Source organism: Myotis nattereri, assembly GCF_964212035.1.
Source record: "Myotis nattereri genome assembly, chromosome: 9".
In the NCBI taxonomy this organism is placed as follows: domain Eukaryota; kingdom Metazoa; phylum Chordata; class Mammalia; order Chiroptera; family Vespertilionidae; genus Myotis; species Myotis nattereri.
The window spans coordinates 67,617,364-67,641,533 of record NC_138084.1 but is presented as its reverse complement, the minus strand read 5'-3'; the positions used below and the strand labels follow the sequence as shown (position 1 = coordinate 67,641,533).

At 46.9% G+C, this 24,170-nt stretch overlaps 1 protein-coding gene across 2 annotated transcripts; it reads left to right on the top strand.

Annotated features, from left to right (window-relative positions):
• Window positions 1–2,842: 2,842 nt before the first annotated feature.
• Window positions 2,843–21,094, top strand: LAYN (layilin). Of its 2 annotated transcripts, XM_081099883.1 has the most exons (8): window positions 2,843–3,104; window positions 3,696–3,719; window positions 6,002–6,299; window positions 12,254–12,411; window positions 15,316–15,348; window positions 15,958–16,041; window positions 18,314–18,416; window positions 20,244–21,089. In XM_081099883.1, the coding sequence occupies exons 1-8, from the start codon at window positions 3,023–3,025 to the stop codon at window positions 20,608–20,610; spliced, it is 1,149 nt and encodes a 382-aa protein (XP_080956009.1). In that variant the 5' UTR covers window positions 2,843–3,022; the 3' UTR covers window positions 20,611–21,089. The 2 variants fall into 2 exon arrangements, with proteins under 2 accessions (XP_080956009.1, XP_080956008.1); XM_081099882.1 differs by lacking the exon at window positions 15,316–15,348 and having other exon boundaries at window positions 20,244–21,094.
• The last annotated feature ends 3,076 nt before the right edge of the window (window positions 21,095–24,170 follow it).

Genomic DNA, 24,170 nt, shown 5'->3' with positions numbered 1-24,170 from the left:
GCATCTCCTGGACATAACCTCTGTCAGATGCAACTCCTACTCCGCAGCGCCTACAGAACTTAATCACAGGGACACACCGAACTGCTAGGGAGGCCAGGAAATAGGCTTTAAATGGCGAGGGGGGGGGGGGGGGGCGGGGAGTGGGGGGGGGGTGGAAATACCCAATTAAAATTCAGGACTCTATCACTAAAAGAAGTAGAGAATGGATGTTACTGGAAACTAGCAGTTTCCAGCACAGCACTATTTGAAGAAAAGTGTTTTGAACAGAGGTAGGCCTTGAAAAAAGAAGTTTAGAAAGTTATAAAATGGAAATCTCATATCAGCACCATCAAGAATAAAAAGGCCCTAGCCGGTTTTCTCAGTGGATAGAGCGTCAGCCTGCAGACCAAAGAGTCCCGGATTCGATTCCAGTCAAGGGCCAGTACCTGGGTTGCAGGCTCCTCCTCGGCCCTGGTCGGGTTCGTGCAGGAGACAACTTATCAATGTGTTTCTCACACTTCGATATTGATATTTCTCTCTGTCTTTCTCTCTTCCACTTTCTCTAAAAATCAATGGGAAAATATCCTCAGGTAAGAATTAAAAGAATAAAAGGGACCCTATCAGGATGATGTGTTTGTCTGCCAGACAGATAGCTCTCTTTAGTGACGACATAGCAGGCTATCAAAGCTTCCAAATCATGTAACCAATTCCCTTTCTTCTGATCCCATGCTCACTGAGTAATCTTTTGCCCAGAGGGAGAGTATGTGCTCAACAGGCCAATGCAAACATGAGCTTACCTGATGATTGTATTTCTCAATGTGTAAAGATATTAGTCTCTTAGATTGGGTTTGAGTTTGTCAAACTAAGGAATAGACCCTGGACCAAGATAATTTTACTGAGAAAAATTCCACTTTGTGAGCTTTCTTGGCAACCAGCCTTTCCCTGGTGACACCTGCCTGCATTGCCAGGTGTAACAGTTAGGTATTACTGCGACAATACTGCATGTCAAAGTGAGCGTCAACATTTATTCTTGCTCACACATCTATGGGTCAGTTGGGGGTTCAAACACAGAGACAAGAGGGAGGGAAACATACGCTGCCCCCTGAGTAAGAGGAGCTGCGAAGTCACATAATAAAGGGTGTGGATACGGGGGGGGGGGGGGGTGAAGAATCGGGGTTGTTATTACAGCCTACCACATTAGGTTGACTGCATGCCTCAACGAAGTCTCTCTGGACCAAGGGCCAGCATATCAAAGGGAGAACTCAGGGCACATTTATTCTTGCTCACACATCTATGGGTCAGTTGGGGGTTCAAACACAGAGACAAGAGGGAGGGAAACATACGCTGCCCCCTGAGTAAGAGGAGCTGCGAAGTCACATAATAAAGGGTGTGGATACGGGGGGGGGGGGGGTGAAGAATCGGGGTTGTTATTACAGCCTACCACATTAGGTTGACTGCATGCCTCAACGAAGTCTCTCTGGACCAAGGGCCAGCATATCAAAGGGAGAACTCAGGGCACAATTTAATTAATTGGACCAAGGTAACAGCTTCTCTAGGTTGTGACGATGCTGTAATATTGGAAATAAATATTTTGCAATTGATATTAAGTGCCCAGCTACCTACACACTTGAACATCTGTTTGTCTTATCAACCCTTCACAAAAGTTGAGGTAACTTTTAGTGTTACCAAGATTTAATTGAAACTTACGCCAAAACAACAACAACAAAACCCACACAATAAAACTTCTCAAAGGCCACACAGACATTAAGTGAAGAAAAACAGGACTGGAAACAATGCCCGGTGCCAAATCAACGGCTGATTTTCACCAGAGCAGCTCTCTCTCTGATTGTTTAGATAATGAGGAATTTCTAGAAAGAATGTATGCTGGATACGAGATATTCTAATTCGGAGATAAAGACGGGTGGTACATGAACTTGCCGTAAGTTCCTGCTGTTGCTACTGGTTTCTGCAGTAGCAGAGCTTCCCCATATTACCAGCTGGTACTCCACACCCGCACACACCCCCCGCGCCCCGACACACCCCCTGACTGTATTCAGACCTATGTGTCTAGAATTGCAGTGGCTCAAGCTGAGGCCCGAAACCGAAACCAGAAGTCAGCCCAGATGGAGCTCATGCTGTGCTTCACAGAAGGGCAAAGGCAGGGAAATCAGACGCACCTCTGCCACTTAGTGCGTAGTTTTTGGAGGCTTACATTATTGTCTGGATATATCTGAAGACCAAATGTAAAACACAGCTGCTGTGGGAGCTTAGAAGAAGGCGCTCACATTGAGGGCTGGGTTGTGAGGAAAGCGTTTCCAGAGGAACTCGGGTCACTGTTTCGTGGGGGGCGGGGCCCTCTCCTTTCTATCACAAGCTCAAGGCTGAACAAACACGAGCCCTGCAAAAAGCAGGGCGATGTTACTTCCTCGCTGAATTCAGTCATCCTTTGGCCTCGGGCGGAGCTGCTCTCCGCTCAGCCAGAACTTCAACTTCGCCTCCTTCTAGGGACGCGATCCGTGCTGTCCCTCACGCCCCGGCCAGCCCGAAGCCTGCGCTGCACCCACCAGCCCCAGGCGGTCTCCCTGCCGCCTCTCCCAAGTGCCTCTGGCCTGTCCCCAGGAGGGGGAGGGGGGCGAGGCGCGGTCCTGTTTTTAGCCACAGTGCCCTCGTCATCAGACTTCAGCGAAGCCAGGCGGGTTTGCCCGGCCCTGAGCTCTAGGCAAATGCGGGATCTCCTCGGGAAGCTCGGAGTGGGGCGGGGGCTGGCTCCCCTCCCCTGCTCGCTGCCCCCGGGCGGGCCGGGTGTCTGGCGCCCAGCCCTGGAGGAGGCCAGGGGGGCGGGCCAGCTGGCGGGGCTGCCCTCCCCGCAGTGACGTCCCTGGGGGCGGAGGGGAGACGGGCTGGCTCCGCGCCCTCCCCACCTCCTCCGGGTGCCAGGTCTGCCCTCCGGAGATGCAGCTGCCGGGTGCAGTGGTGCGGGCTGCCGAAGGTCCACCCGCTCGTCCGCGGTAGCGCCCGGGGTCCGAGGCGCACGGGGCGGGCCATGCAGCTGGGGGCGCCGCAGGCCGTGCTGCTGGCCGTGCTGCTGGCGGGGCTCCGGGGCCAGAAGGGTCGCCTGCTGAGCGGTGAGTGCGCGGGGGCCGCTTCCCGGGAGGCTCGGCTGATGCGCCCACCGCACCCCAGCCACGGCTGTCTTCAGGGCCGCCTCTTCTCAGGCCCTTTGCAGAGGGGGGGCTGCGGGGGTGAGGGCGGTGGCGCCCCAACCTAACTAGTGGACTCAGCCTTTCTGGGGGAGCAATCGCCCGCGGCTGAGCCCCGCGCGGGTTCCCTGATATCCTGGATCTCGCCAAGTCCGTCCCCAGCCAAGCTCGCGGAATGCGGGAACGTGGGCTGGTGGGACAGTGGGCCCAGTTGGCCCGGCAGGCACAGGCCCGGGACCCCCACGCAGATCGGGCTCGCAGACTCCCGGTCCTGCCCCCCACCCCCACCCCCGGAAGGTCTGATAGGAGAGGGCGGGTACAGTAGGGGTTCCGGATCGGCTGTGCCCGGGAACCTAGCCAGTTACGCCTGGTCTTTTGCGGGGAGGGGGCGGGATGGCTGAGTCCAGCGCTCGGAATACGCGCTCGTAGATCGGAAAGAAGCCTAGTGTGCTCGGGACAAGTCCCGCCTGACTCTGAGGAGTGACTCTCTGCTTCCTTCCTCCCCCGTGTCTGCAGCCTCGGACGTGGACCTCAGAGGAGGTACAGTGCTTGGGTTTCTTGCCTCTTGCATTCGTTCTGCATGTGGGGGTAGAAGGTCCGCGCTCCTGTCTTTCTCGGGCCCGCCTCGCAGGCGACCGCATGGCCCCAGAGGGAAGGAGGCGAATGGAACCCGCACCCCTTTATCCTGCTGGCACCGCTGATTGAAAAAATCCTAAAGTTGGTTTCCTGCTTGCACAGCTGATTGAAAACATCTAAAGTTGGTTTCCGGGCGGGATTGGGTGCGGAGCGGAGGGTGAACTGAATTGGGCTGCTTGGCCCTGTCATCCGCCAAGGGGAACAGAAGGTCGTCCCCCCTTCCCCTTCCTGCAAAAGAGAAGAGCCGGACACTTCCTGAGGCCAGGGAGCCAGACGCCCTGGGCCTCCTGCCAGCGCTGGCCCTGGGGCCACTCACCTGCTGACTTGGGAGGTGTGGCCAGGCTGGACCACAGGGGGAACTCTTCAGGGTGTACCTTTTCCCTTGATCATCCAACAGTGTTCAGCGGGCACTACCAGGAAATCAACTCCAACTTCTGTTTTGCTGATGACCAGTTGGGGGGCGGAGGGTAGAGTGGGGGGCCTACGGCTCATGCATTTGTCTTTTGCTCCTTTGGAGCCACCTCTAAGGACTCCTTGGAGCAGAGCTGGGCCCAGTCTTCTCCCAGGCAGCAGCCCAGCCACAGCCTCTCCGGCCAGTGATCCCAGTTTCTCTGGAATACCTTTTTGGTGAAATACCACTTTTGAGACCTCCTATTTCTCTGGAGGACCCGTCCTATTAGGGTTTATTTAGCAATAGCAGAATGACACCTAAAGAAAGAAGGTACAAAACTCTTCATAACTGGCTGCTTATTGAGACTTTCTCTACCAAAGCAATGAAAGAAGAAATAGGAAATAAGAAATCACAGCCTTCTGGATTTGTCCGTATGTGCGCTGGTCCCGTGTAGCACTGTATGCTTATGATGGAGGATAATGAAGGCTGTCTGGCTCCCAGCACAGCTGCAGAATAAGTTAGGAAAGTGAGAACATTCCATGAGGGCTGGGAAGAGGCTTGCAAACCAAAATCCGTTATCCCTGGCTTGATGCAACAAGTCACACCCACAGCCCAGGATCTGGCTCTTCGCTGAAAGGGATTCCCCTTGTACTCTGGATCCAGAAACAGATGCTTGTCTGCTCCCGTGGGCTGGGAACTGGCATCTGTTTCCATATTCCCAGCACTTACCACAGTGCTAGGCATAGCTAGTATACTCAGTACATGATGATTAAACGGAGGAGTAATAAGGCTCATGTTTCAGGGGTAGCAAGGCTCCAGGCACCGGGACCCAAGCTAGAGCGGTGTGTACTGGTGAACAATTTGTTATTTGCTCCTCAGTAGGATCCCATCTACTTGTCTCAGATGGTCTTCTGCCCTTCAGCTGTCAGTCAGTTGGAACACGCCTGACTGTGGGATGGGGAGTGGGTAATACAGTTCTCTGGTTACTGGCATGACTTTATAATTAGGGCTCTGACTCAGGCAATGCTGCTGATAGCCATGTGGCCTTAGCCAATTTCTTTACTTTCTCTAAGCCTCAGTTTTGTCATCTGTAATATGGGGCATAAGCAATATCTAGATCAGGGACTTACTGTGGGAGTTCAATGAGATAAATGATGTATGTAAATGTAAAAAAAAAAAACAACAACAACAGAAAACCTTAGCATAGTTCATGGCACATAGTGAGAGTTCAGTTAACCTTAGTTGAGCTTAGGCAAGATCAGCAGCAGAACGGCGCACAGAATGGGTGAATTCTGAGTCCTGCCACATGGGCAGAGGGCTCCAGGGTAGAGAAGTCCACACCCAATTTCAGCATGCCTCTCTTCCCTGAAGGAAGCACCAAACAGGTAACTCACTTAAAGCCACACTAAAGAAGTAAGAAAAAATAAAAATAAAAAATATAAAAAAGCCACATTATCCCCTGAGACTCCCTAATAGCATGAAAGTGATTTGTGTGCCTTTACGTGACGCCATACGCTTTCATCTGCCTCTCTTTTCGAGGAAAGCCAAAAATCTGCTGTCCAGGAAGCTGCGATGGGACAGACAAAGCATGGAGTCCCTACGTGATAGAGTCTAAGCCACCACATCTCCTGCGGGCAGGCTGTTAACTGTTCTCAGAACCCTAACTGATCTTACAACAGTCCACTGATGAGTCATCAGAAAGCCTGCCCGAGGGACAGCTTCATTCGCATGCCTCCAAGTCCCTGCGCGAGTGTACTTTGGGTTCACTGACATGGTTGGAATTTTTTTTTTCTAGGTCAGCCGGTCTGCCGGGGAGGAACACAGAGACCTTGTTATAAAGTCCTTTACTTCCATGATGCTTCTCGAAGACTGAGCTTTGAGGAAGCCAGAGCAGCCTGCCGGAGGGATGGGGGCCAGCTAGTCAGCATTGAGTCTGAGGATGAACAGAGGCTGATAGAAAAGTTCATTGAAAACCTCCTGGCGTCTGATGGCGATTTCTGGATTGGGCTCCGGAGGCGTGAGGAGAAGCAAAGCAACAGCACAGCCTGCCAGGACCTTTACACTTGGATGGATGGCAGCATATCAACATTCAGGTAAATGTGGGACCCAAGGTGGCTAACCCACTTGACATAATTCCAAAAGGAGGCAGGTTAGACCCATGGTGCCAGGTCAGTGAGGAGGAGGAGGCCGACCCAGGCAACAGCTGTGTAGAGACAGCAGCAGAGTAGCGCTGACTAAAGCAGAGTAGTGAATTGAAGGTGGTGAGTCAGCCTTGATCTGGGCCCAGCTCTTATCCAAAGAACTCTCTTCTGAAGGGTGTGGCCCCAAAGCGTTGTTCCAATGGCATGCAATGCTTCCAGTCAATCGTTCTGGCTACCTGGCTTTTCAGACTAGAACTCCAGTGAGAGATGGAAGGTCTATGGGGCTAAGACTGATCTCCAGACCACAGGGAATCATAATAATGGGCAAGAAATCAGAGACAAGATCTAATTCTATGGATTGGGCAAGAGAGGGCTTAAGGGAGCCTGCAGTTTATAGAACCTTCCTAAACTCATGCCCTCCCCTGGCACCATGGTGTTGCCATCGCCTCCACCCCCACCCCAAGAAATGCAGTGACATGGACAAACATAAAAAAATATCAAATTAAAAGGCAGACATAAGACTGGAAAAAATTGTAGAAAATTTAACAAAGAGTATATTTTTATGAGTTTATATAAAAGTCAATAAAACACTGAAAGTTTACATTTATAATAATAAAAGCATAATATGCTACTTAGACCAGACAGTTGAACGACCTTCCAGACGTCATTCCATACATCCTTCCCAAAGAAGCCACGGTGGTGGGGTCGAGGCAGAGGCAGTTAGAGGTGACCAGGCAGGCAAGCGAGCAGTTAGGGGCGATCAGGCAAGCAGGCAGAGTGTTTAGGGGTGATCAGGCAGGCAGGCGAGTGGTTAGGGGTGGCCAGACAGGCAGGCAGGTGAGCATTTAGGAGGCAGCGGTCCCAGATTGTGAGAGGGTGCAGGCTGGGCTGAGGGACACCCCCCTCCTGTGCACAAATTTTGTGCACTGGGCCTCTAGTAAGTTAATAAAACCCCAAAAGATAAAGAGGCGAAGGACCTAAGCAAACATTTCAGGAAATACAAAATCTAACTGGTAAACAATCATATGTTAAAAAACGTTTAAACTCATTATCAATAAAAAGAATGAAAGTTAAAATATATCTTCTTTACCCATTACATTTAAGACAGCATGTCAGCATCTATCAAAGTCTACCCATTATGCTGATCAGATCCACATCTTCATCTAAGACAGCAGTTCTCAACCTGTGGGTCTCGACCCCTTTGGAGGTCGAACGACCCTTTCACAGGGGTCGCCTAAGACCATCGGAAAACACATATATAATTACATATTGTTTATATATAAACACATATTGTTGACAGTAGCAAAATTACAGTTATGAAGTAGCAACAAAAATAATTTTATGGTTGGGGGTCACCACAACATGAGGAACTGTATTAAAGGGTTGAGGCATTAGAAGGTTGAGAACCACTGATCTTAGTTCTAGGAGTACCTCCTTCAGGATCCTCATGGGCTTCCCTTCCTGGGAGAAACTTAAAAGGGAAGGTTAATAGGATGAACTGCACTTCTCACCACTGCATCTCCCTCCTCTGCTATCCAGTCCAGATTCCCTGCCCCTCTGCTCAGGGACTAGGAGGCCCTAGTCACCGTGCACTTTTCCATTTACCATCAAAATTAGGCATATGAGTACTGTCAGGTACCCAAATAGACAATCTGGTGCCATACATATTTCTCTCTGCTCATAATGTGGAATAGCAGAAGTACTTCCTCCTCATGATTAGGGTGAGTTAACTCTTGCCAAGATAATAGTCTTCTTCTTACCTGCTGGTCCCTGGACACAGGGACCCCAGAGTGCCCAAGTGGCAGCCAAAGCTCATAGTTCAATAAGGCTTTTGCTGCATCTTCTAATGGGTACCCTTTGGGTCCCAGGACCTTTAAACTCACAAAGCCCAGCATTGCAGAGACAATAGGTACAGATTCTCCAACTGGGCCACTACCAGTGATAGTAATCAGGGCTTCTTCTGCTTCCATCCTTAGGCTCCCAGACCTATGTAGTCTTACTCTTGGGGACACAGGACGATACAAAGGTCATTGATTCAAAGTGTACGCTGCATCTTGGAGGATGATGCCCTGTTCTCACAAAGTATTGCCTCTAAGCTAGTGCTTCAAGCTTTGTTTTCAATGACTCTTCCATAACTCTGTCAAGCTGGCAGCTTCAGGATAGTGAATATATGAGGTGATTAGCAAATCCCATGGCCAGGTTCCTACTCCCACTCCTTTGCTATAAAGTAGATCCTGTGGTCTGATGAGATGTTACTTGGGGTACGGTGCTGGTAGATCAAATACTGTGTGTGTAACCCTTTGGATAGTGATGCTGACTAAGGCCCTGGGGCAGGAAAGGCAAACCCACACCCAGGCTGTGTGTCTATTCCTGTCAAAATGAGTCACTGGAAGGAGTCCATTGTAGTCAACTTGCTGGTCTCCTAGGGTTGGTACCCTTTCAGGGACTTAGCATTGGTCTCTATTGCCAGCAGGTTAGGTGGTCCTTGGAGAGTGTGGACAGATACTGTTGAGCCCATGCAGTTTCCTTCCTTGCCACCATGGCTACTCTAGTGTGTAGCTATTGCACCAGCACTGGGGCAGCTGACAACAGACTAGCTGACGTCAACTGGCCAAGTCATTTTGTATCCCTCGTTGTTAAGGGTCTCTTCCATGCCAGATACTTTCTGGTGGGCTTTCACATATAACAGAGTCTCATACTTCATGCCTATTCCCATATGTCTAGTCATAACACTCTGTCCAATAGCTCCTTGTCCCCAATCTTCTACTCTTTCTCCTTTTAGAAAGCTTTTACCACTGATCAGCTGGCCAAGCTCTCTGCCCTACCCCTGAGTCCTTCTCTCTTCTAACCTCCACTAACTACCAACAAAACTCTGGACATTGGGAGGGTGTCCCCTTAACACTTGACCTTTCAAAACCACCTCTGAGTGGGGCTGTAGTGCAGCTGTTATCCATTTGGAGCTGTACGCCATATTTGGCTGACTTATCCACAAACCAAGCTCAGGCTGCCTCTATCAGCTAGCTGATGCAAGGGATTCCCTTCTACAGCCATAGGTGTAAGCTGAGAAAGAGACACTAGTACAACAGTGGTAGATGTCATGGCAGTCTGCTCTGCCTATTCATACAGTGCTCTTTGCCCTACTCATACAATGCCCTTCAGTCATATATATCTTCCATCTATAATGGATTGCTTCTAGGCCTGCCTGGCCTGTGACTATGTGTGTCTGACAGCGCTTCACTCATGATGGGCAAGTTGGATTGAATGATCTCTTGGTGCTCTTTTTATAGTAGCAAGCCAGGTGGTTCTTTCTCAGCTATAGATGACAAGACCTTGCTACAGAATCCTAGGGGTTTGCCTTGTGATTCTCTCATTGGGACTTGTCACAAATTCTACATGGCATTATTTTTCCCACCATTGATACCTCTAATAATAGGGTCTACCTGATCATATGGCCCAAGTGGTAAGTCTCTTTGCACCACAGCCTAGACCTGCTTCAGGGTTCTTTTCGTCTCTAGATCCCACTCAAAGCCAGCTGTCTTTTGTGTCAGCTGGTTTTCGGGCCAGAGCTGTATTTCCAGGTGTGAAATATGCTTCTAGACCCCTAAAAGACCTACTAATGCCACGGTTCCTTCTTCAGGTTATTGCAAGATGCTTCAAATTACTGCTTTAAATCCTTTCATTTGAAAGGGATGTTCTGGCATTCCCTAGATCACTAGACACTTATACATTTTCATGAAGTGGCAGGTTCCTGAATCGTCATAGGGTTTAGCTCCAACCCATGGAGCACATGAATCTTACTAAGCCTCCATTTACTAGCTGTTTCTTGCTCATCTGCTTCACTCAGCATGTCAGCAATGTAATGGAGTAGCATGATTTTCTGCAAGATGTCTGGGCTGCTCAGGTCTCTGTATGCCATATTAGGACAGAGGGCAGGAAATTTAGTGTCATCCTAAGGGAAGACTAGAGTGTATACTGTTGTCTATTCCAAAGAAATACAAACTGTTTCTGATTCTTTTCCTGATAAAGATGAAAAAAATGTGTTCACCAGATCTGTATAGTAGGTACCAAGGGCATGTTAACCTGCTGTAGCAAAGATACTACATATGGCAAAGCAGCTGTAATTGAGGCTTCCACTTGGTTCAGTTTACACTACTCCAGTCTTCTCCTTCAGGACCTGCCTGCTTTGATGCAGACTAGTGAATTACACAGAGATGTGATGGGGAATACCACCCTTGCATTCTCTAAGTCTTTAGGGATGCTACTACTTTCTGTCATCTTCTCCTGGATAAGATATTGTGTTTACTTACTATCTTGAAGAGGGTTTGGAAGAGTGCAGTTTCAGAGGCTTCCACTTGACCTTCTCTGCTATGAAAGCCTATAGGCTTTCAATTTGTATATTTGGGGACTCGAAAATGAGCACTGAATGGGTTCCACTGTGAGCTAGTCCTGGGCCAGAATTTTACTTGATACCTGGCCTCAGTATGAGCCCACTCTAATGGGCGGCCTTAGTGTCACTTCAAGTCTTTGGGCATCAATGTCGACTTGCACCTTGTGTCCGGCAGGCTCTATAATAGTTGGGTTTCCTCTTCTCCCACTGCATGGCTACTTGAGTAAATGGCTGTAGGCCCCTTTGGGAGAACAGAGGAGATTATCACCACTTGTACCTGCCATGGTGTTGCAGGGTCCTTCCTCCTTGGAACCTAGCCTCTCCTATCAAAGAGTGCTCAGCTTGAAACCAGGTGCCAGATATAACATTCCGTCTAGTCTATCACCATAAGGCCAGTGGAAAGCCGTAAGACCAATGGCAAGTCAGTGTAAGAGGCCCACCTATGGAGTTGGAAAATGGCCTGGAGGTAACTAATGAGGAGCAGAGGATCCAGGCATAGTATCCAGTGGTATTGCAATGCCAGCTATTGTCCAGGCACATAAAACCCAGTGGGTGCAGCAAAGGATCTTCCTTTTGGTGGATGGAATACAACACTGAGCAGAGCCATAATGGGGTGCTATGAGGCGACCTGACTCATAGCTGTTTCCTAAGGAGAGGCTCTGATAAGGGTAGGCAGAGCTGCAGGGCCCAGTAATAATCTGAGCATCAGGGCAAGCTCTTGAGTGCTGGAAGGGAACAGCTCAGGTGCATAATCTGGTAGACTAGAGCCAGCCCATGACCAGTGCATGGAGTGGGTGCTCAGAGCACTTCGACGCTTTGTGAAATCCAAAACCTGGCACCCACGTGTCCAGCTGGGTGGCAGTGCCATTTAATTCCAAGTAGCACTGGATAGTGACGCTGAGGCTGCTAATGCATCCTACCCAGGAGCCAGGGAGACCAAGACAAGAAATGTAGCAGTGAAGGCCAACCAAGGGGCTCATCAGCCTGAGGAGCAGGAAACAACTGGAGACTATGTGGGCCCTCTGCTCTTGTCCCTGCCTCCTCACCTGCTTTGACATCCTCTACATTTTGGAGTCTTTCCAGGGCTGGAAAAGTCAGTTATGGCCAATTAAAAAGTGTGAGGAGATGGGAGGAGGACATGAGATGAGTCATGCCTCTTCTCAGCACATCTGACTTATAAAAGAAGAAAAACAAACCCAGTTATCGAAAAGCAAGCAATAAATAAGATTGTTCAGAATGGGCTGCTAGCTGTTTTTTTTCCCCATAATTACTTCGCAGAAATCATATGATAATGTATTCCTTCCTTCCTGCAAAAAGGTTGTGGCAAATGTCAGATGATTGATTGTGCTGTCCATATTAGAAAGCCTGGCGGTACTTCAATTCCTCCCTTTTTCTGTATCATGTTCTTGAAGCAGAGTCTTAAGTTCGTGGCTCAGTAGGATTTGATGGACAAACAAAGGCTTTGAAGGCTGCTGGTATCCTTCTCCAATTGCCTCCACTGTTGACCCCTTTCCTACAGGAACTGGTATGTGGATGAGCCTTCCTGTGGCAGCGAGGTCTGCGTAGTCATGTACCATCAGCCATCGGCACCCACCGGCATCGGGGGCCCCTATATGTTCCAGTGGAATGACGACCGATGCAACATGAAGAACAATTTCATTTGCAAATACTCCGATGGTAATGATCCTCTCCCAAGTTAGGTGGCTGAATCTCTCAACTTCCTCTCTCATTTCATGAGCAGCTTGCTGGTTCCAAGAATTTATTATGTGGTCTCCAAGAAAGTGTGTTGCACATGCCAGCAATGTGCAACATTGGGAATCCTTGGAAAGGGAAATGTAGAGAGCCTTCCTCCTCGAGGAATAGCACTAGCAAAGGAGAGGGGTATCAGATGCTAAGAGAGGGATGAAGCAAAGAAAGGGTCTAATTTATGTATAATAAAGCAAGAATTATGAGAACTCCGGGAAACAAAAAGTTCTCTAAGTGGACAATTACAAATTCTGATTCTTTCCACATGTGATGTTGGCTGTAGGAGCTTGGAATAAAGAAGAAATATGAAAAGAAACTGGCCATTGTTCCTACAAGTCTTCTAACAGCCATGTGAGATTATTTTCTGGGGCTTTAAAGAAACAGAATTGTGACCTGAGGCGGTAGATGATAAAATACACCAGTTTCTCTGGTTTGGGGCAAAGAGTAGACACACTGATGAGCTTGAACTCCCAGACCACCCTCTATATGTACCTTGCAAATACAACAGGCATTTGCTCCTAGGTCTGTCAAGGTTTGGACTCTAAGACTGTAGCCTCATTGTGCTGGAGTTTCCCACACTCCTCCATTATAACTGGCTTGGGTCTAAACTTGAAGTGAGTTCTGATCTGTCCCTCAAGTTTCTCACCTCCATGAAGCCAACTGCTTGGCTCCAATTCTGCATCCTTTCCCGATAGGAGAATGACTTAGTTCTAGTTGGTTACTAAGTAATCCTATCATCTTTTAATTGTTTGAATTGGACTATGCTTTTCTGCTAAAAGGTTTCTTTTCTTTCTTTCCACCCTCTCAAGTGAATTATGTTTCCCAGAAACCTGTTTCCCTAAGTCCCATGCAGAGTTGTCTTAGGCAGGTGATTGCAAAGTTGGAGGCTGTCTAAGCAGGTCACCTTCCAGAGCAATGAAAGAGAGAGAGGAGAGAGAGAGAGAGAGAGAGAGAGAGAGAGAGAGAGAGAGAGAGAAGAGAGAGATTAAAGAGAATAAGTACATAAATGAAATATGATAAAATTATAACATTTGGGTGGAGAATATATGAAAATTATTTGTACTATTCTTGCAAATTTTTATAAATCGGAAATTACTTCAAAATAATAAATTTTAAAAAATGATAATTTCCTCTGGGAACCTTCCAGGGCCCTTCAAACTAGGTTAGGTGATCCTCCCATGAGGATCATAGCTCCGCACACACCCATTATTTTAACGGCCTATTTACAAGTTTGGCTCCCTCCCTACATGTTTGGCATGAGGTCTGGAAATATCCACGTTTGACCAATTAATCCCTGCACTTGGTGGATTAGGGAAAGTTCATCCAGTGTGGTTCCAACAGGATGGCACACCACTCATTATGCCAGCGTGGCAAAGGGCTGATTGAATAACATCCCAAACTACATTTGACAACATGACCACATAGAGCAGGGCGCATACTAGCCGGATCTGCACACTTGATTACTTCCGGGTATGCTAAAGGCATGGGCAGGTTCAGTGAAAATCAGAGACAATTCGTCACAGGCGATGCATTGCAGACACACTGCAGGACTGGCGCAAATGCTGCGTAAATATGCTGACTGCTGCACGTTTGCACAGTGGATTACACCACAGAAAGACAGGAAAATGAGTAAATCATGTAACGTTATTGAGTATACTTTGTATTATAATGTAACGTTACAAAATTTTTAAAAATATTTATTAATATTAAAACATTTATTTTTATGTATCAATATCTATTAGTATTGTCCTATATTTCCAAGGATGGGACTATTTCTCATTTGCTATTTTATCTCCATTACCTAGCACAGTTTGTCTCCTTATGATTTTAATTTTTATTTGAATTTATTGTTTCAAATTCCAGTTCAGCTATTACTTAATAGCTGAGGGATTTGGTCAAGTTATATAATCTCCCTGTACCTTGGCTTCCTCATGTACAAAATCAGAGTAATAATAGCACCTACCTCATGAGGCTGTTTTCAGGATAAATTGTTTGTCTTAGAAAACACTTGGAACATGATGATATTTCTGTCAGATGACATGCACTGTATAAATGTTTTTTTAATAAATTAATGTATTTGAGTCATCTCTATAAATTCCTGAACTGATGAGAAGACGATTAAAAGTTTTCTCTCTGAATCACTTTGACATCCTGGCCTTAGGACTGTGAATTCTAAAATCTTGCCCTTGAGGACCCCATCCCCATGAGCCCCAGGCCATCGGTTTGGCATCAGAGTGACTGCCAGAAGAGAGTACACACATTTGCTATAAGTTGTCTGTGCAACCTTTCCTGAGGTTCTTTGAAATATGTAAAATGACTCAGTTCTAGACCACCAGCCTCTACCTAGGGGCTCCCGGCCAGTAGACTACTTAGCCCCCCAACTAGTTCCACTGTGTGGAGATCATTGTCTGTTGCTTTCTAAAGCATCCCAATAGGAATTGGTAAGACGTCTTGGATTGCTTTAAAATAACCCAGGCCTGAGTGTAGTGGGGAAGGATTACTGCTGAAACCAGATTAGCCATATGTTGATAAGAATTGCAGCTAACAGTGGTACATAGAGGTTCATTATACCAGTCTTTCTATTTTTGTGTATATTTGGTAATCCTCATATTTAAAAATTTCAAAATACTTTTTAAAAAAGAAAAAAAAGTGCACAAGCAAAGCTGGGGGAGGGCTAGTCTTCGTGCACAAGTGATCCTGTTGACTAACTTCAGAACGAAGATGGTTTGTTGGTGACTGAATGAGCAAACAACTGGATGCCATGAACTGGCCAATTTCATTAAGGCAGCATGGAAATTTAGTTATTATTTTCGTTTTTGTTTCTTTTTGCTACAGAGGAACCAACAGTTCCTTCTACGGGGCTGGGAGGTAAGCCTGTCTTTTGAGGTTTGGGCTAATTTGGGCTATTTCACAGCCCTTCTTGATAGGTTTAGAACCATATGATCTTTAGTCCAGATTGTTCAACAGAAAGCTCATTGCTAGCCCAGAACGTTTAAACAGGTATGTGCCATATCCAGCCATGGCGAGTCGAGGAGAGTCTCGCTCTCTAACGTTGTCTGTTTCTCTCAAAGCTGAAAAGGAACCGTTGAAAATTCAGTTTGAGATGTCACTTGTCATGATTGACAATATGAAAGGAATAGCTCATCTGTTTAAACAAGTGGGCCAAACTGATCATGTTTGGCCCTAGAAATGAGTCATTGACTCTTCCCCTTAGCACCTGCGTACAGTATGTGCCTTCATGCCAACCACCAGCTGGTTGCTGCAGTACGTGATTCTTGGAGCAAGAGTCTCACCAGAAAGGAAAAGACAATTAAACCTCTATCCCAGCAAAGCCTACCCTTGTTCTGTGTCTATAAATGGCAATGGTCAAACTGCTACTGCCTTTTGGCACTCCACCTTGAACCTGGTAGGATTTCAGAGAATATCTGTGTTTCGATGCCTTTCTCCAGGTTCTCAAGTTCATGTGTCTGTTTCCAGGTGAAAGGACAAATCCAGCCACACCCATACCTCCAGAAAACACAGAGAAAGAAGACGCCAAAGAAACATTTAAAGAAAACAAAGGTATATACAGAACTCTCCTGGGAAAAATAGATAACGGGACTCCCTTGATCACACATTACCCACAGTTACATTTCCTACTTTTTTCCATCCCATAGCTACCTAACAATGGAACTAGACAGGGCATTTGTGACTTTGCAAAAACTGCATCAAATGTTAGCTTTCATCAGTGAACTATGCTGATGGAGCTGTCCTAAGACAATAGGGGAAATTAGGCTGCAGGGGAGGAAAAATCTGCATGAAGATGGAGCCTTGGGAAGCACCCAGAAGTCTTGGGGCGGGTGATGGGGCAGAAACTGACAGAATGGATGTAGGGAAATAAGAGCAGAGAGTCGCAGACCATGCTGCATACTATCCATGATGAATATTAATTGTGAAACAAATAAAGGAAATGGACAAAAACCTTTTAAAAGTTAAATCATAAAAGATAAAAGGAAATGGGGTGATGAGTTGGAGTGCTAATGGACTTTCAACCTGGACTCCACTTTGAGTTGTTATTGTTTTGTTATCCCCACCCCAGGATTAGTTTATGGATTTGAGAGAGAGAGAGAGAGACATTGATGTGAAAGAGAAACATTGATTGGTTGCCTTACGTACTTGCCCCAACTGGGAATTGACCAGAAACCTAGGCTTATGCCCTGACTGGGAATCGAACCTCCACCTTTTTTGGTGTGTGGGACAATGCTCCAACCAACTGAGCCACCAGATGGGGGCCCCACCTTGAATTTTAAGAGGGAAATTTGGGTTCTTTGTCGCTGGGCAACTTTAAAAAAAACCACAAGTTCTCTGTGCTTCAGTTTAATCATTTCCATAATGGAAGTAATAATGTTTTCCTCACTACCTGAGAAACGGTGTCCATAAAATAAAACAGGATATTGTGATATGGTGGTTTAGTGCTGACTCTAGTCCTCCAAGTTAGCACAACCCTACAGGTTAAGGTCTCAGGCCCCAACAAGACTGCCTTCCCTTCAGACATCAGCCACAAGTTCTCGGATCCCCAGGCCACCTGCACTTCTATCCAACTGGCTATAAATCCAGGGGGTGCCCACCACTCCCTCAGGTTCATTAATTTGGTGGGACAACTCATAGAACTCAGGAAAATGCTATACTTATAACTACATGTTCTTATAAAGGATACAAATCAGGACCAGCCAAATGAAAAACACAGCAGGTGAGGTCTAGAGAGGTCCCACACGGGGAGCTCCTGTCCTCTCTCTGTAGAGTCTGGATGCCTTCTCATGCTCCTGACACATCAGTGTGTTCACCGACCAGGAAGCTCCACTGAGCTTTGGTGTGAGAAGTGTTACTGAGGTGTCATTACATTAGCATAACTGATGTAGTCATTGGCCATGTCACTGAGCTCAATCTCCAGGCCCCACTGCCTTCCCACCAGCCCCATTGTGAGACATCTCTGTCAGCATCAACTCTGATATGGTCTGAGGGCCTCGTGTATAACAATCACTCCTATTACCTGAGAAATTCCAAAGTTTTGGAGCCCCTTCCTCCCAGGAACCAGGGACAAAGGCCAATCAAGTGTGTTATTCTACAACAGATAATACAAGGAAGTGTTGGGTAAAAGTACACAGTACTATGCAAAGATGGGTGGCATTTTTATTGCTCTTTGTTATTAAGGTGGTATTTAAAGTGGTCCTGTGTGTGTGTGTGTGTGTGTGTGTGTGTGTGTGTGTGTGTGTAACAGATTCTGTGGACAAACAAAGCAACAGCCTCTGGATGGATGGGAATCTTGAACCAGTTGGACTAGGGAAGGGGTCAGTCCCCAATCCTTGATCCTCCCAAAGCCCCTTGAAAGAAAATTCTCTGGTTCTGAGACTTAAAGGACAGAAGAAGTCACTGCTCATGGGCCCAACTGGATCCAGTTAGTCTTAGAAATGTTGAGAAGAGTCTGCAGTCTGAATCGCATGCTTCCTGTGACTGTCTCTCCTTCCTCCCTCTCCCTCGCCCCGCCTGGGGAACATCCACACCGCCTAACAGCCCCTTCTTCGTTATGGGGGAGGAAGGACAAGAAGAGAGAATATCTTTCAACTGGAAAAAAAAAAATGTAATTGCCCAAACTGCCCTTCTGCTATTGTATGAGACCCAGACTTTAAACTTCTCTGTTACCTAGAATAATTGGACAGGGAGAAAAGACTCACTTTTTGAAAGGAGATGCTCTTTGGAATACTCTGTATCGATTATGTGGATTATGCCTTTTAAAGCCCGTTTCGAAGCACAGAACAACATCATTAATGCGGATACCGTGCATTTTTCTTTTCAGAAGCTGCCTGGAACCTTGTCTACCTCCTAGTGCCCGGCATCCCCCTCTTCCTCCTCCTGCTGGTCACCACAGTTGTCTGCTGGGTTTGGATCCGGAGGAGGAGGCAAGTAAAACCTTGGTCATGCAAACATTTGTCTTCTGAACTCTCAGGTTTGGACATTGCCCTATTTAATTAACTAAAAGCCATGGCAGTGACAAGAGAAACACCACTGCAGTTTTGAGAGTAAATTCTCTGCCGTGCTCTAGGCGTTCTGAAGTACCAAGCATGTGTGCTTAGCTGTGGTTGAGAGTGATCTTGCATTCTTTCCTTTTTTTTTAAATGGCTTGAGGGGTGAAACTGTGTTATTCTGCATCCACTCAGCCAAGTGCTCTCAGAAACCCACGCTCTCACTCCAAAGTGTTTGTTGAGTGAGTGGAGGAGTGAATAGTGAGCCACATGGAAAACATCTCTTTCAGAACATTCTGGCAAACATCTGAAACTGAATCACTCTATTCAAAATGAAATAGCCAAATACTTTTAATTGGCTTTTCTGTCCACTGAATAGCAACTGTAGACTGCTACAAAACACCTACACTAATAGCCTAGGGCAGTGATGGCGAACCTTTTGAGCTCGGCGTGTCAGCATTTTGAAAAACCCTAACTTAACTCTGGTGCCCTGTCACATACAGAAATTTTTTGATATTTGCAACCATAGTAAAAAAAGACATATTTTTGATATTTATTTTGTATATTTAAATGCCATTTAACAAAGAAAGATCAACCAAAAAAATGAGTTCGCGTGTCATAGGTTCGCCATCACTGGCCTAGGGCCACTCCACTGGTGGATCATGTTCCACACTTTTGAGATGCCCATGGCTTCCCAGCTACCTTCCCCCCGTTGTCCTGGCACACAGAGGAGGAGGCTGGTGTGCCCGCTCTACAACAGAAAAACGAAGGTCCAGTTTCAGATGTGACGCTCTTTGATGACCAATTTAAGATGAATGAGTGAGAATAGAACCTGCTGCATTTGATAACGACTTCCTTAGAGAATTATTAGCATCAAAGCAGTTAGTACAGGCAGAATGGGCAGAGAGTAAGCACTCAAAAATGTTCGCTCTTATTACTGTGCTCATTGTTACTAGTTAATTCCTTTGCATCTAAAAATTGAATTCAGTTTTTAAAAAAAATTACAATTGTGTTTTACGGCTGCTTACTCTGCGATTGGTTCTTGATTTCTTTGCCTATTTAGCACCTCACCTGGTCTGGTGAAGCCTAGCGATTCCTTCCTGGAAAAATATTTTTGACTGCATAAAATAAAATGCATTGAATGCAAGGGAAGCGATTATACAAATATATAGTTTAGCAAAGTATTTCCCCAAAGGAATGTGATACAGTAATACATGTGCTCCTTGATTGATGCTTCTTTATTTAGTGATGGGTGTAATTATTATCATTTTGAAGTTATTTTAAGGCATCTATTATTACTGTGATGTTATAAAATCATGAAATCACAAAGATATCTATGATTTCTCTTGTTGATCAAGTCAGAGATTTACTAATTCTATTCTTGTTTATTTTCCTACACTTAGAATTGAAAGACTGGCCTTTTTCACTTAGAGAAGAGGGTTTTGTTTTTTTTTAAGTGAAATCTCTCCCCATCCCATTCTATCATGGACCCTTTGGGGGCTCTGCAGGTCCCAGGACAGACACCTCTGGTCCATGCTCCGGCAGCAGTGAGTGGTAGATTTACAGTCGCTTTGAGCCTAGCAACACACCCTGTTTTGTTCCCCCTCGCCCTGCGGATGCCTGACAGTGGAGTCAGGCAGGTGAGAAGCGCAGCTGTGTCTGCCCAGGAGGGCCTCCTGCCCGGCCAGGGGGCGCGGGGATGGTCGGGCCCAGGGCTGGTCGCAGTCCCCGCGTCTGGAAGCTCAGCCCTGTCTTCTCTCCTAGGACCCGGGAGCAGCCAGACCCCAGCGGGAAGGAGCCGCGCACCATCTGGCCCTCGCCCGGCCCCGGGCACAGCCCGGACCTGGAGGTTTACAGCGTCATCCGGAAACAAAGCGAAGCCGATTTGGCCGAGACCCGGCCGGACCTGAAGAACATTTCATTCCGAGGGTGCTCGGGAGAAGCCACTCCCGAGGACCTGTCCTGCGGCTCCGACCACAGGGCTGTGAACCCGTCCGAGAGCGGGTTCGTCACCCTGGCCAGCATCGAGAGCGGCTTTGTGACCAATGACATTTACGAGTTCTCTCCAGACCACCGCCTGGGGAGGAGCAAGGAGTGTGGGTGGGTGGAAAATGAAATCTATGGCTATTAGAACCCGGGGACGACACGTGAACGGACAAGAATGGGAAAGAAAGGAGAAGCAACAGCCTCCTATTCTCTAGAAGGAAAACAGTTAGAAGGCCTGGGGTGAGCATGTGGCCCCATCACCGCTATGGCATCCTTATCCCAGCCCTGCACCAGCTCTGGCGGGTGAGGAAGCAGCTTGCCCAGGCCTGGCGCAGAGGAGGACATCGGTGGCAGTTGATTGCTTGTAGCAGACCAGCCAGGGACAGCGCTCTCCTGGGCAGGGCCCCCGGGGGGCTGCGGGACTGGGGACACCCATCTCCAGGACAGCCATCCCCAGGTCTTTTTCCTTCGTCTGGAAACAGCCCCGGGATCACCACGGGACGGGACGGAAATGACAGATGATTTCAAAGCCTCATGTGCTGGCCCGGGCTGGCCTGCGCACCAGCCATTCTTGTATCTGTGTTTTTCAGACTGAAATCCAATAAAAAGCAGGAAGCCGAATGTTAGTCAGCCTGCGCCGGCAGCCCTTCCTCTGCATGTGGCCTCGCGGGACCTTTCTTTCCTTCTCCCCACATCCAAACCGGGGGATATTTTAGAAACTGAAAATGAAATTGGAGCCTGGGCTTCTCGGCTTCTTTGGGTCCCCAGCCCCACGCTGCACGTTGTTCTGTCTGTGTGTGTGTTCTCGAGCAGCATCGACGTAAGGTTACGGGTCCTGACGATGAGTCTTCCCTGTTGTTTTAGGAACCTGACAATGTTTTTGGGCTCAAATCCAGAGAAAGGTTTCGTGGCCTAACATCCGTCATTTACCATTTGGAGGTCTGAAGGCCATTATCTAAGTCACCAGCAACCTCCCTCTCTCCGTTTAATGATCTTATTATTGTCCCCATCCCTCGTACATAGTATTTCTGAAGAGTTTGTAACTTTGCCTCCCACATGGAGCCCCACACTAGATAAAGTGAACCAGTCTGGGTCGGAGCCGTACCCAGTGCCGAGGATTGTAACCACAGCTCAATGGCCTGTCCTGCTGGCATAGGGAGCAGGGTGGATACAAAAACATCATTTATGTCTGCTTCGGGGGAGTGTATTCTGTGGAGTTACAACATTTCAAGCAAAACAGTGACCTCGTGGTCTGAAGGACTAATCCGTGGGTCTAAAACAGTGGTTCTCAACCTTCCTAATGCCGCGACCCTTTAGTACATTTCCTCATGTTGTGGTAACCCCCAACCATAAAATTATTTTCGTTGCTACTTCATAACTGTCATTTTGCTAGTGTTATGAATCATAATGTAAATATCTGATATGCAGGATGTATTTAGGCGACCCCTGTGAAAGGTTCGTTCGACCCCCAAAGGGATCGCGAGCCACAGGTTGAGAACCACTGCTCTAAAATACTGAAGTCCCCATTTTGCTTCATACATCTTGGCTCTGTGATCTGTGCCTCAACTCTGGCCACTATGAGGTTGCCGATTCCCTGAGGGTAGGGATCCTATCCGCCCTGTCAGCTTTGTCCCTCCTACAGCCAGGGCAGCACCTTGCACAGAGCAGACAATCAATTCTTGTTGAAGGGATGAACAATTCATCGTTCAGACTGATGTAAAATAGCCTGCGTACTTCAAAAGTCTGCAGGACCTGTTTCTCATACTGCACCTGCTGGGGGAGGTGATTAATTACTATTTTAGTTGGAAAAGCACTCCCACCGCCTAGGAAGAAGGAAGAGTAGTAACAAGTAAAGGAAGCCGGTGAATTGTGTTAACGGCTTGCTTTAATTATGCCACTAAAACCTGGAAAAGACCCATTCTTAAAGGTTATCATGGGAGTGACTCCTTCAGCACCTTCTCTTTGCCGTTCCTGTGTTTCCTGCACAGATTTCTCCCTTCTGGATTTTCATGCAGCCAGTCTTACCTACCCTGCATTTAAATTAATCCATTCCTTTTCCTCCTCAGATTTACTAGCCTGAATTTATCCAACTCCATTTCTATCTCTGACAATTACGTTTCACTAATCTAACAAACGTTTATTAAGTGTTTGTTCAAATTGGACATTGAGTTGATCTAGGTATTGTTTTAAAATGTAGTAAACTGCCTGGCCGCTGTGGCTCAGTGCTTGAGCATGGACCCATGCACCAAGAGGTCGCCAGTTCGATTCCCAGTCAGGGCACATGCCCAAGTCTTGGGATCTATCCCCAGTGGGGGCCATGCAGGAGGCAGCCAATCGATGATTCTCTTTCATCGATGTTTCTCTCTCTTTCTCTTTCCCTTTCTCTCTCTCTAAAAATTAATAAAAACATATTTAAAAACATAAAAATGTAGTAAACCTGTTTCATCTTTTAAGACCATAATTCCCAGGGTTTTTTCCCCCCACTGTGACACACACAATAGATGAAATATATATAAAATAATTCCTTGTGTCTCTTTTATGAGTCCACATGATATAAAATGGTAAATTGGTATTTTGACGAGGTGTGGAATATTTGCATAGTTTCAAAATATCTCCCCACAAAATGCTCACGCATTACAAAGGAACACTGCCTGCAGACATGACCTTAAATCAAATGATCAGTGTGAACATCACCACTAATGGGACAATTGAAATTACATACCACCTAATCAGGTACAATCAGACAAACACATATTTTTGCCAAAGATGTATATTATGAATCTAATTGTGAGGAAGCATCATGTAAAAACATCTGTAAAATAACTTCAGCCCTGACCGGTTTGGCTCAGTGGATAGAGCATCGCCCTGCGGGCTGAAGGGTCCCGGGTTCGATTCTGGCCAAGGGCATGTACCTTCGTTGCGGGCACAACCCCAGTAGGGGGTGTGCAGGAGGCAGCTGATCAATGTTTCTCTCTCATTGATGTTTCTAACTCTCTATCCCTCTCCCTTCCTCTCTGTGAAAAATCAATAAAATATATATATTTTTAAAAAATAATAATAATAACTTCAGACTTCAAGTGTCAAGATAAGGAAAGTCAAAAAAGACTGAGCAACTGCTCTAGGCTGAAAGAAACTAAAGAGGGGACAACTAAAGTCACTGTTCCATTCTGAACCGAGTCTTTTTGCTATTAAAGAAATTACTAGAACATCTGGAAAAACTTGGGTGGGGTGTGAGGACCAGATAGCAGTGATGCATTGGTGTTAGTTCCTGATTTTGATAGCTGTGTTGAGGTTATCTAAGAGAATGTCCTTGCTTGTGGGAAACACACATTAGAGTGTTAAGGGATGATGGGACATCAGGTTGGCAACTTAACTCTTAGATGGTTTGGGAGTGGAGGGCAGGGGTAGGAGGTCTTTGCACTGTACTGGCAACTTTTCTTTTAGTTTGAAATTGTTTGAGGAAAAGCATTTGTAAGTAGTGGTACTAGACTTATTAGCAACCTATCACTGGCAGTATGCCGATGTGGTTGAAAGCGGCTGATCCAAGACCAAAAAGCATCGTTGTTAAAGCTGTCAATCAGAACTCCCACCCCAGGCTCAGGCTCGGTGCCGAAGCCCCACATTGGCCATGTCCTTGCAGGTTATAGGGAGCCGTGATGAGTACTTTCTGACTATGACCATCACCCTCCGAAAGTCAACTCAGCC

Coding starts and splice junctions, on each gene's coding strand:
- LAYN (XM_081099883.1), top strand. CDS start 3,023: ATGCAGCTGGGGGCGCCGCAGGCCGTGCTGCTGGCCGTGCTGCTGGCG. Junction 3,720..6,001: donor GGACGTGGACCTCAGAGGAG/GTACAGTGCTTG, acceptor TTTTTTTTCTAG/GTCAGCCGGTCTGCCGGGGA. Junction 12,412..15,315: donor CATTTGCAAATACTCCGATG/GTAATGATCCTC, acceptor TTTTTGCTACAG/AGGAACCAACAGTTCCTTCT.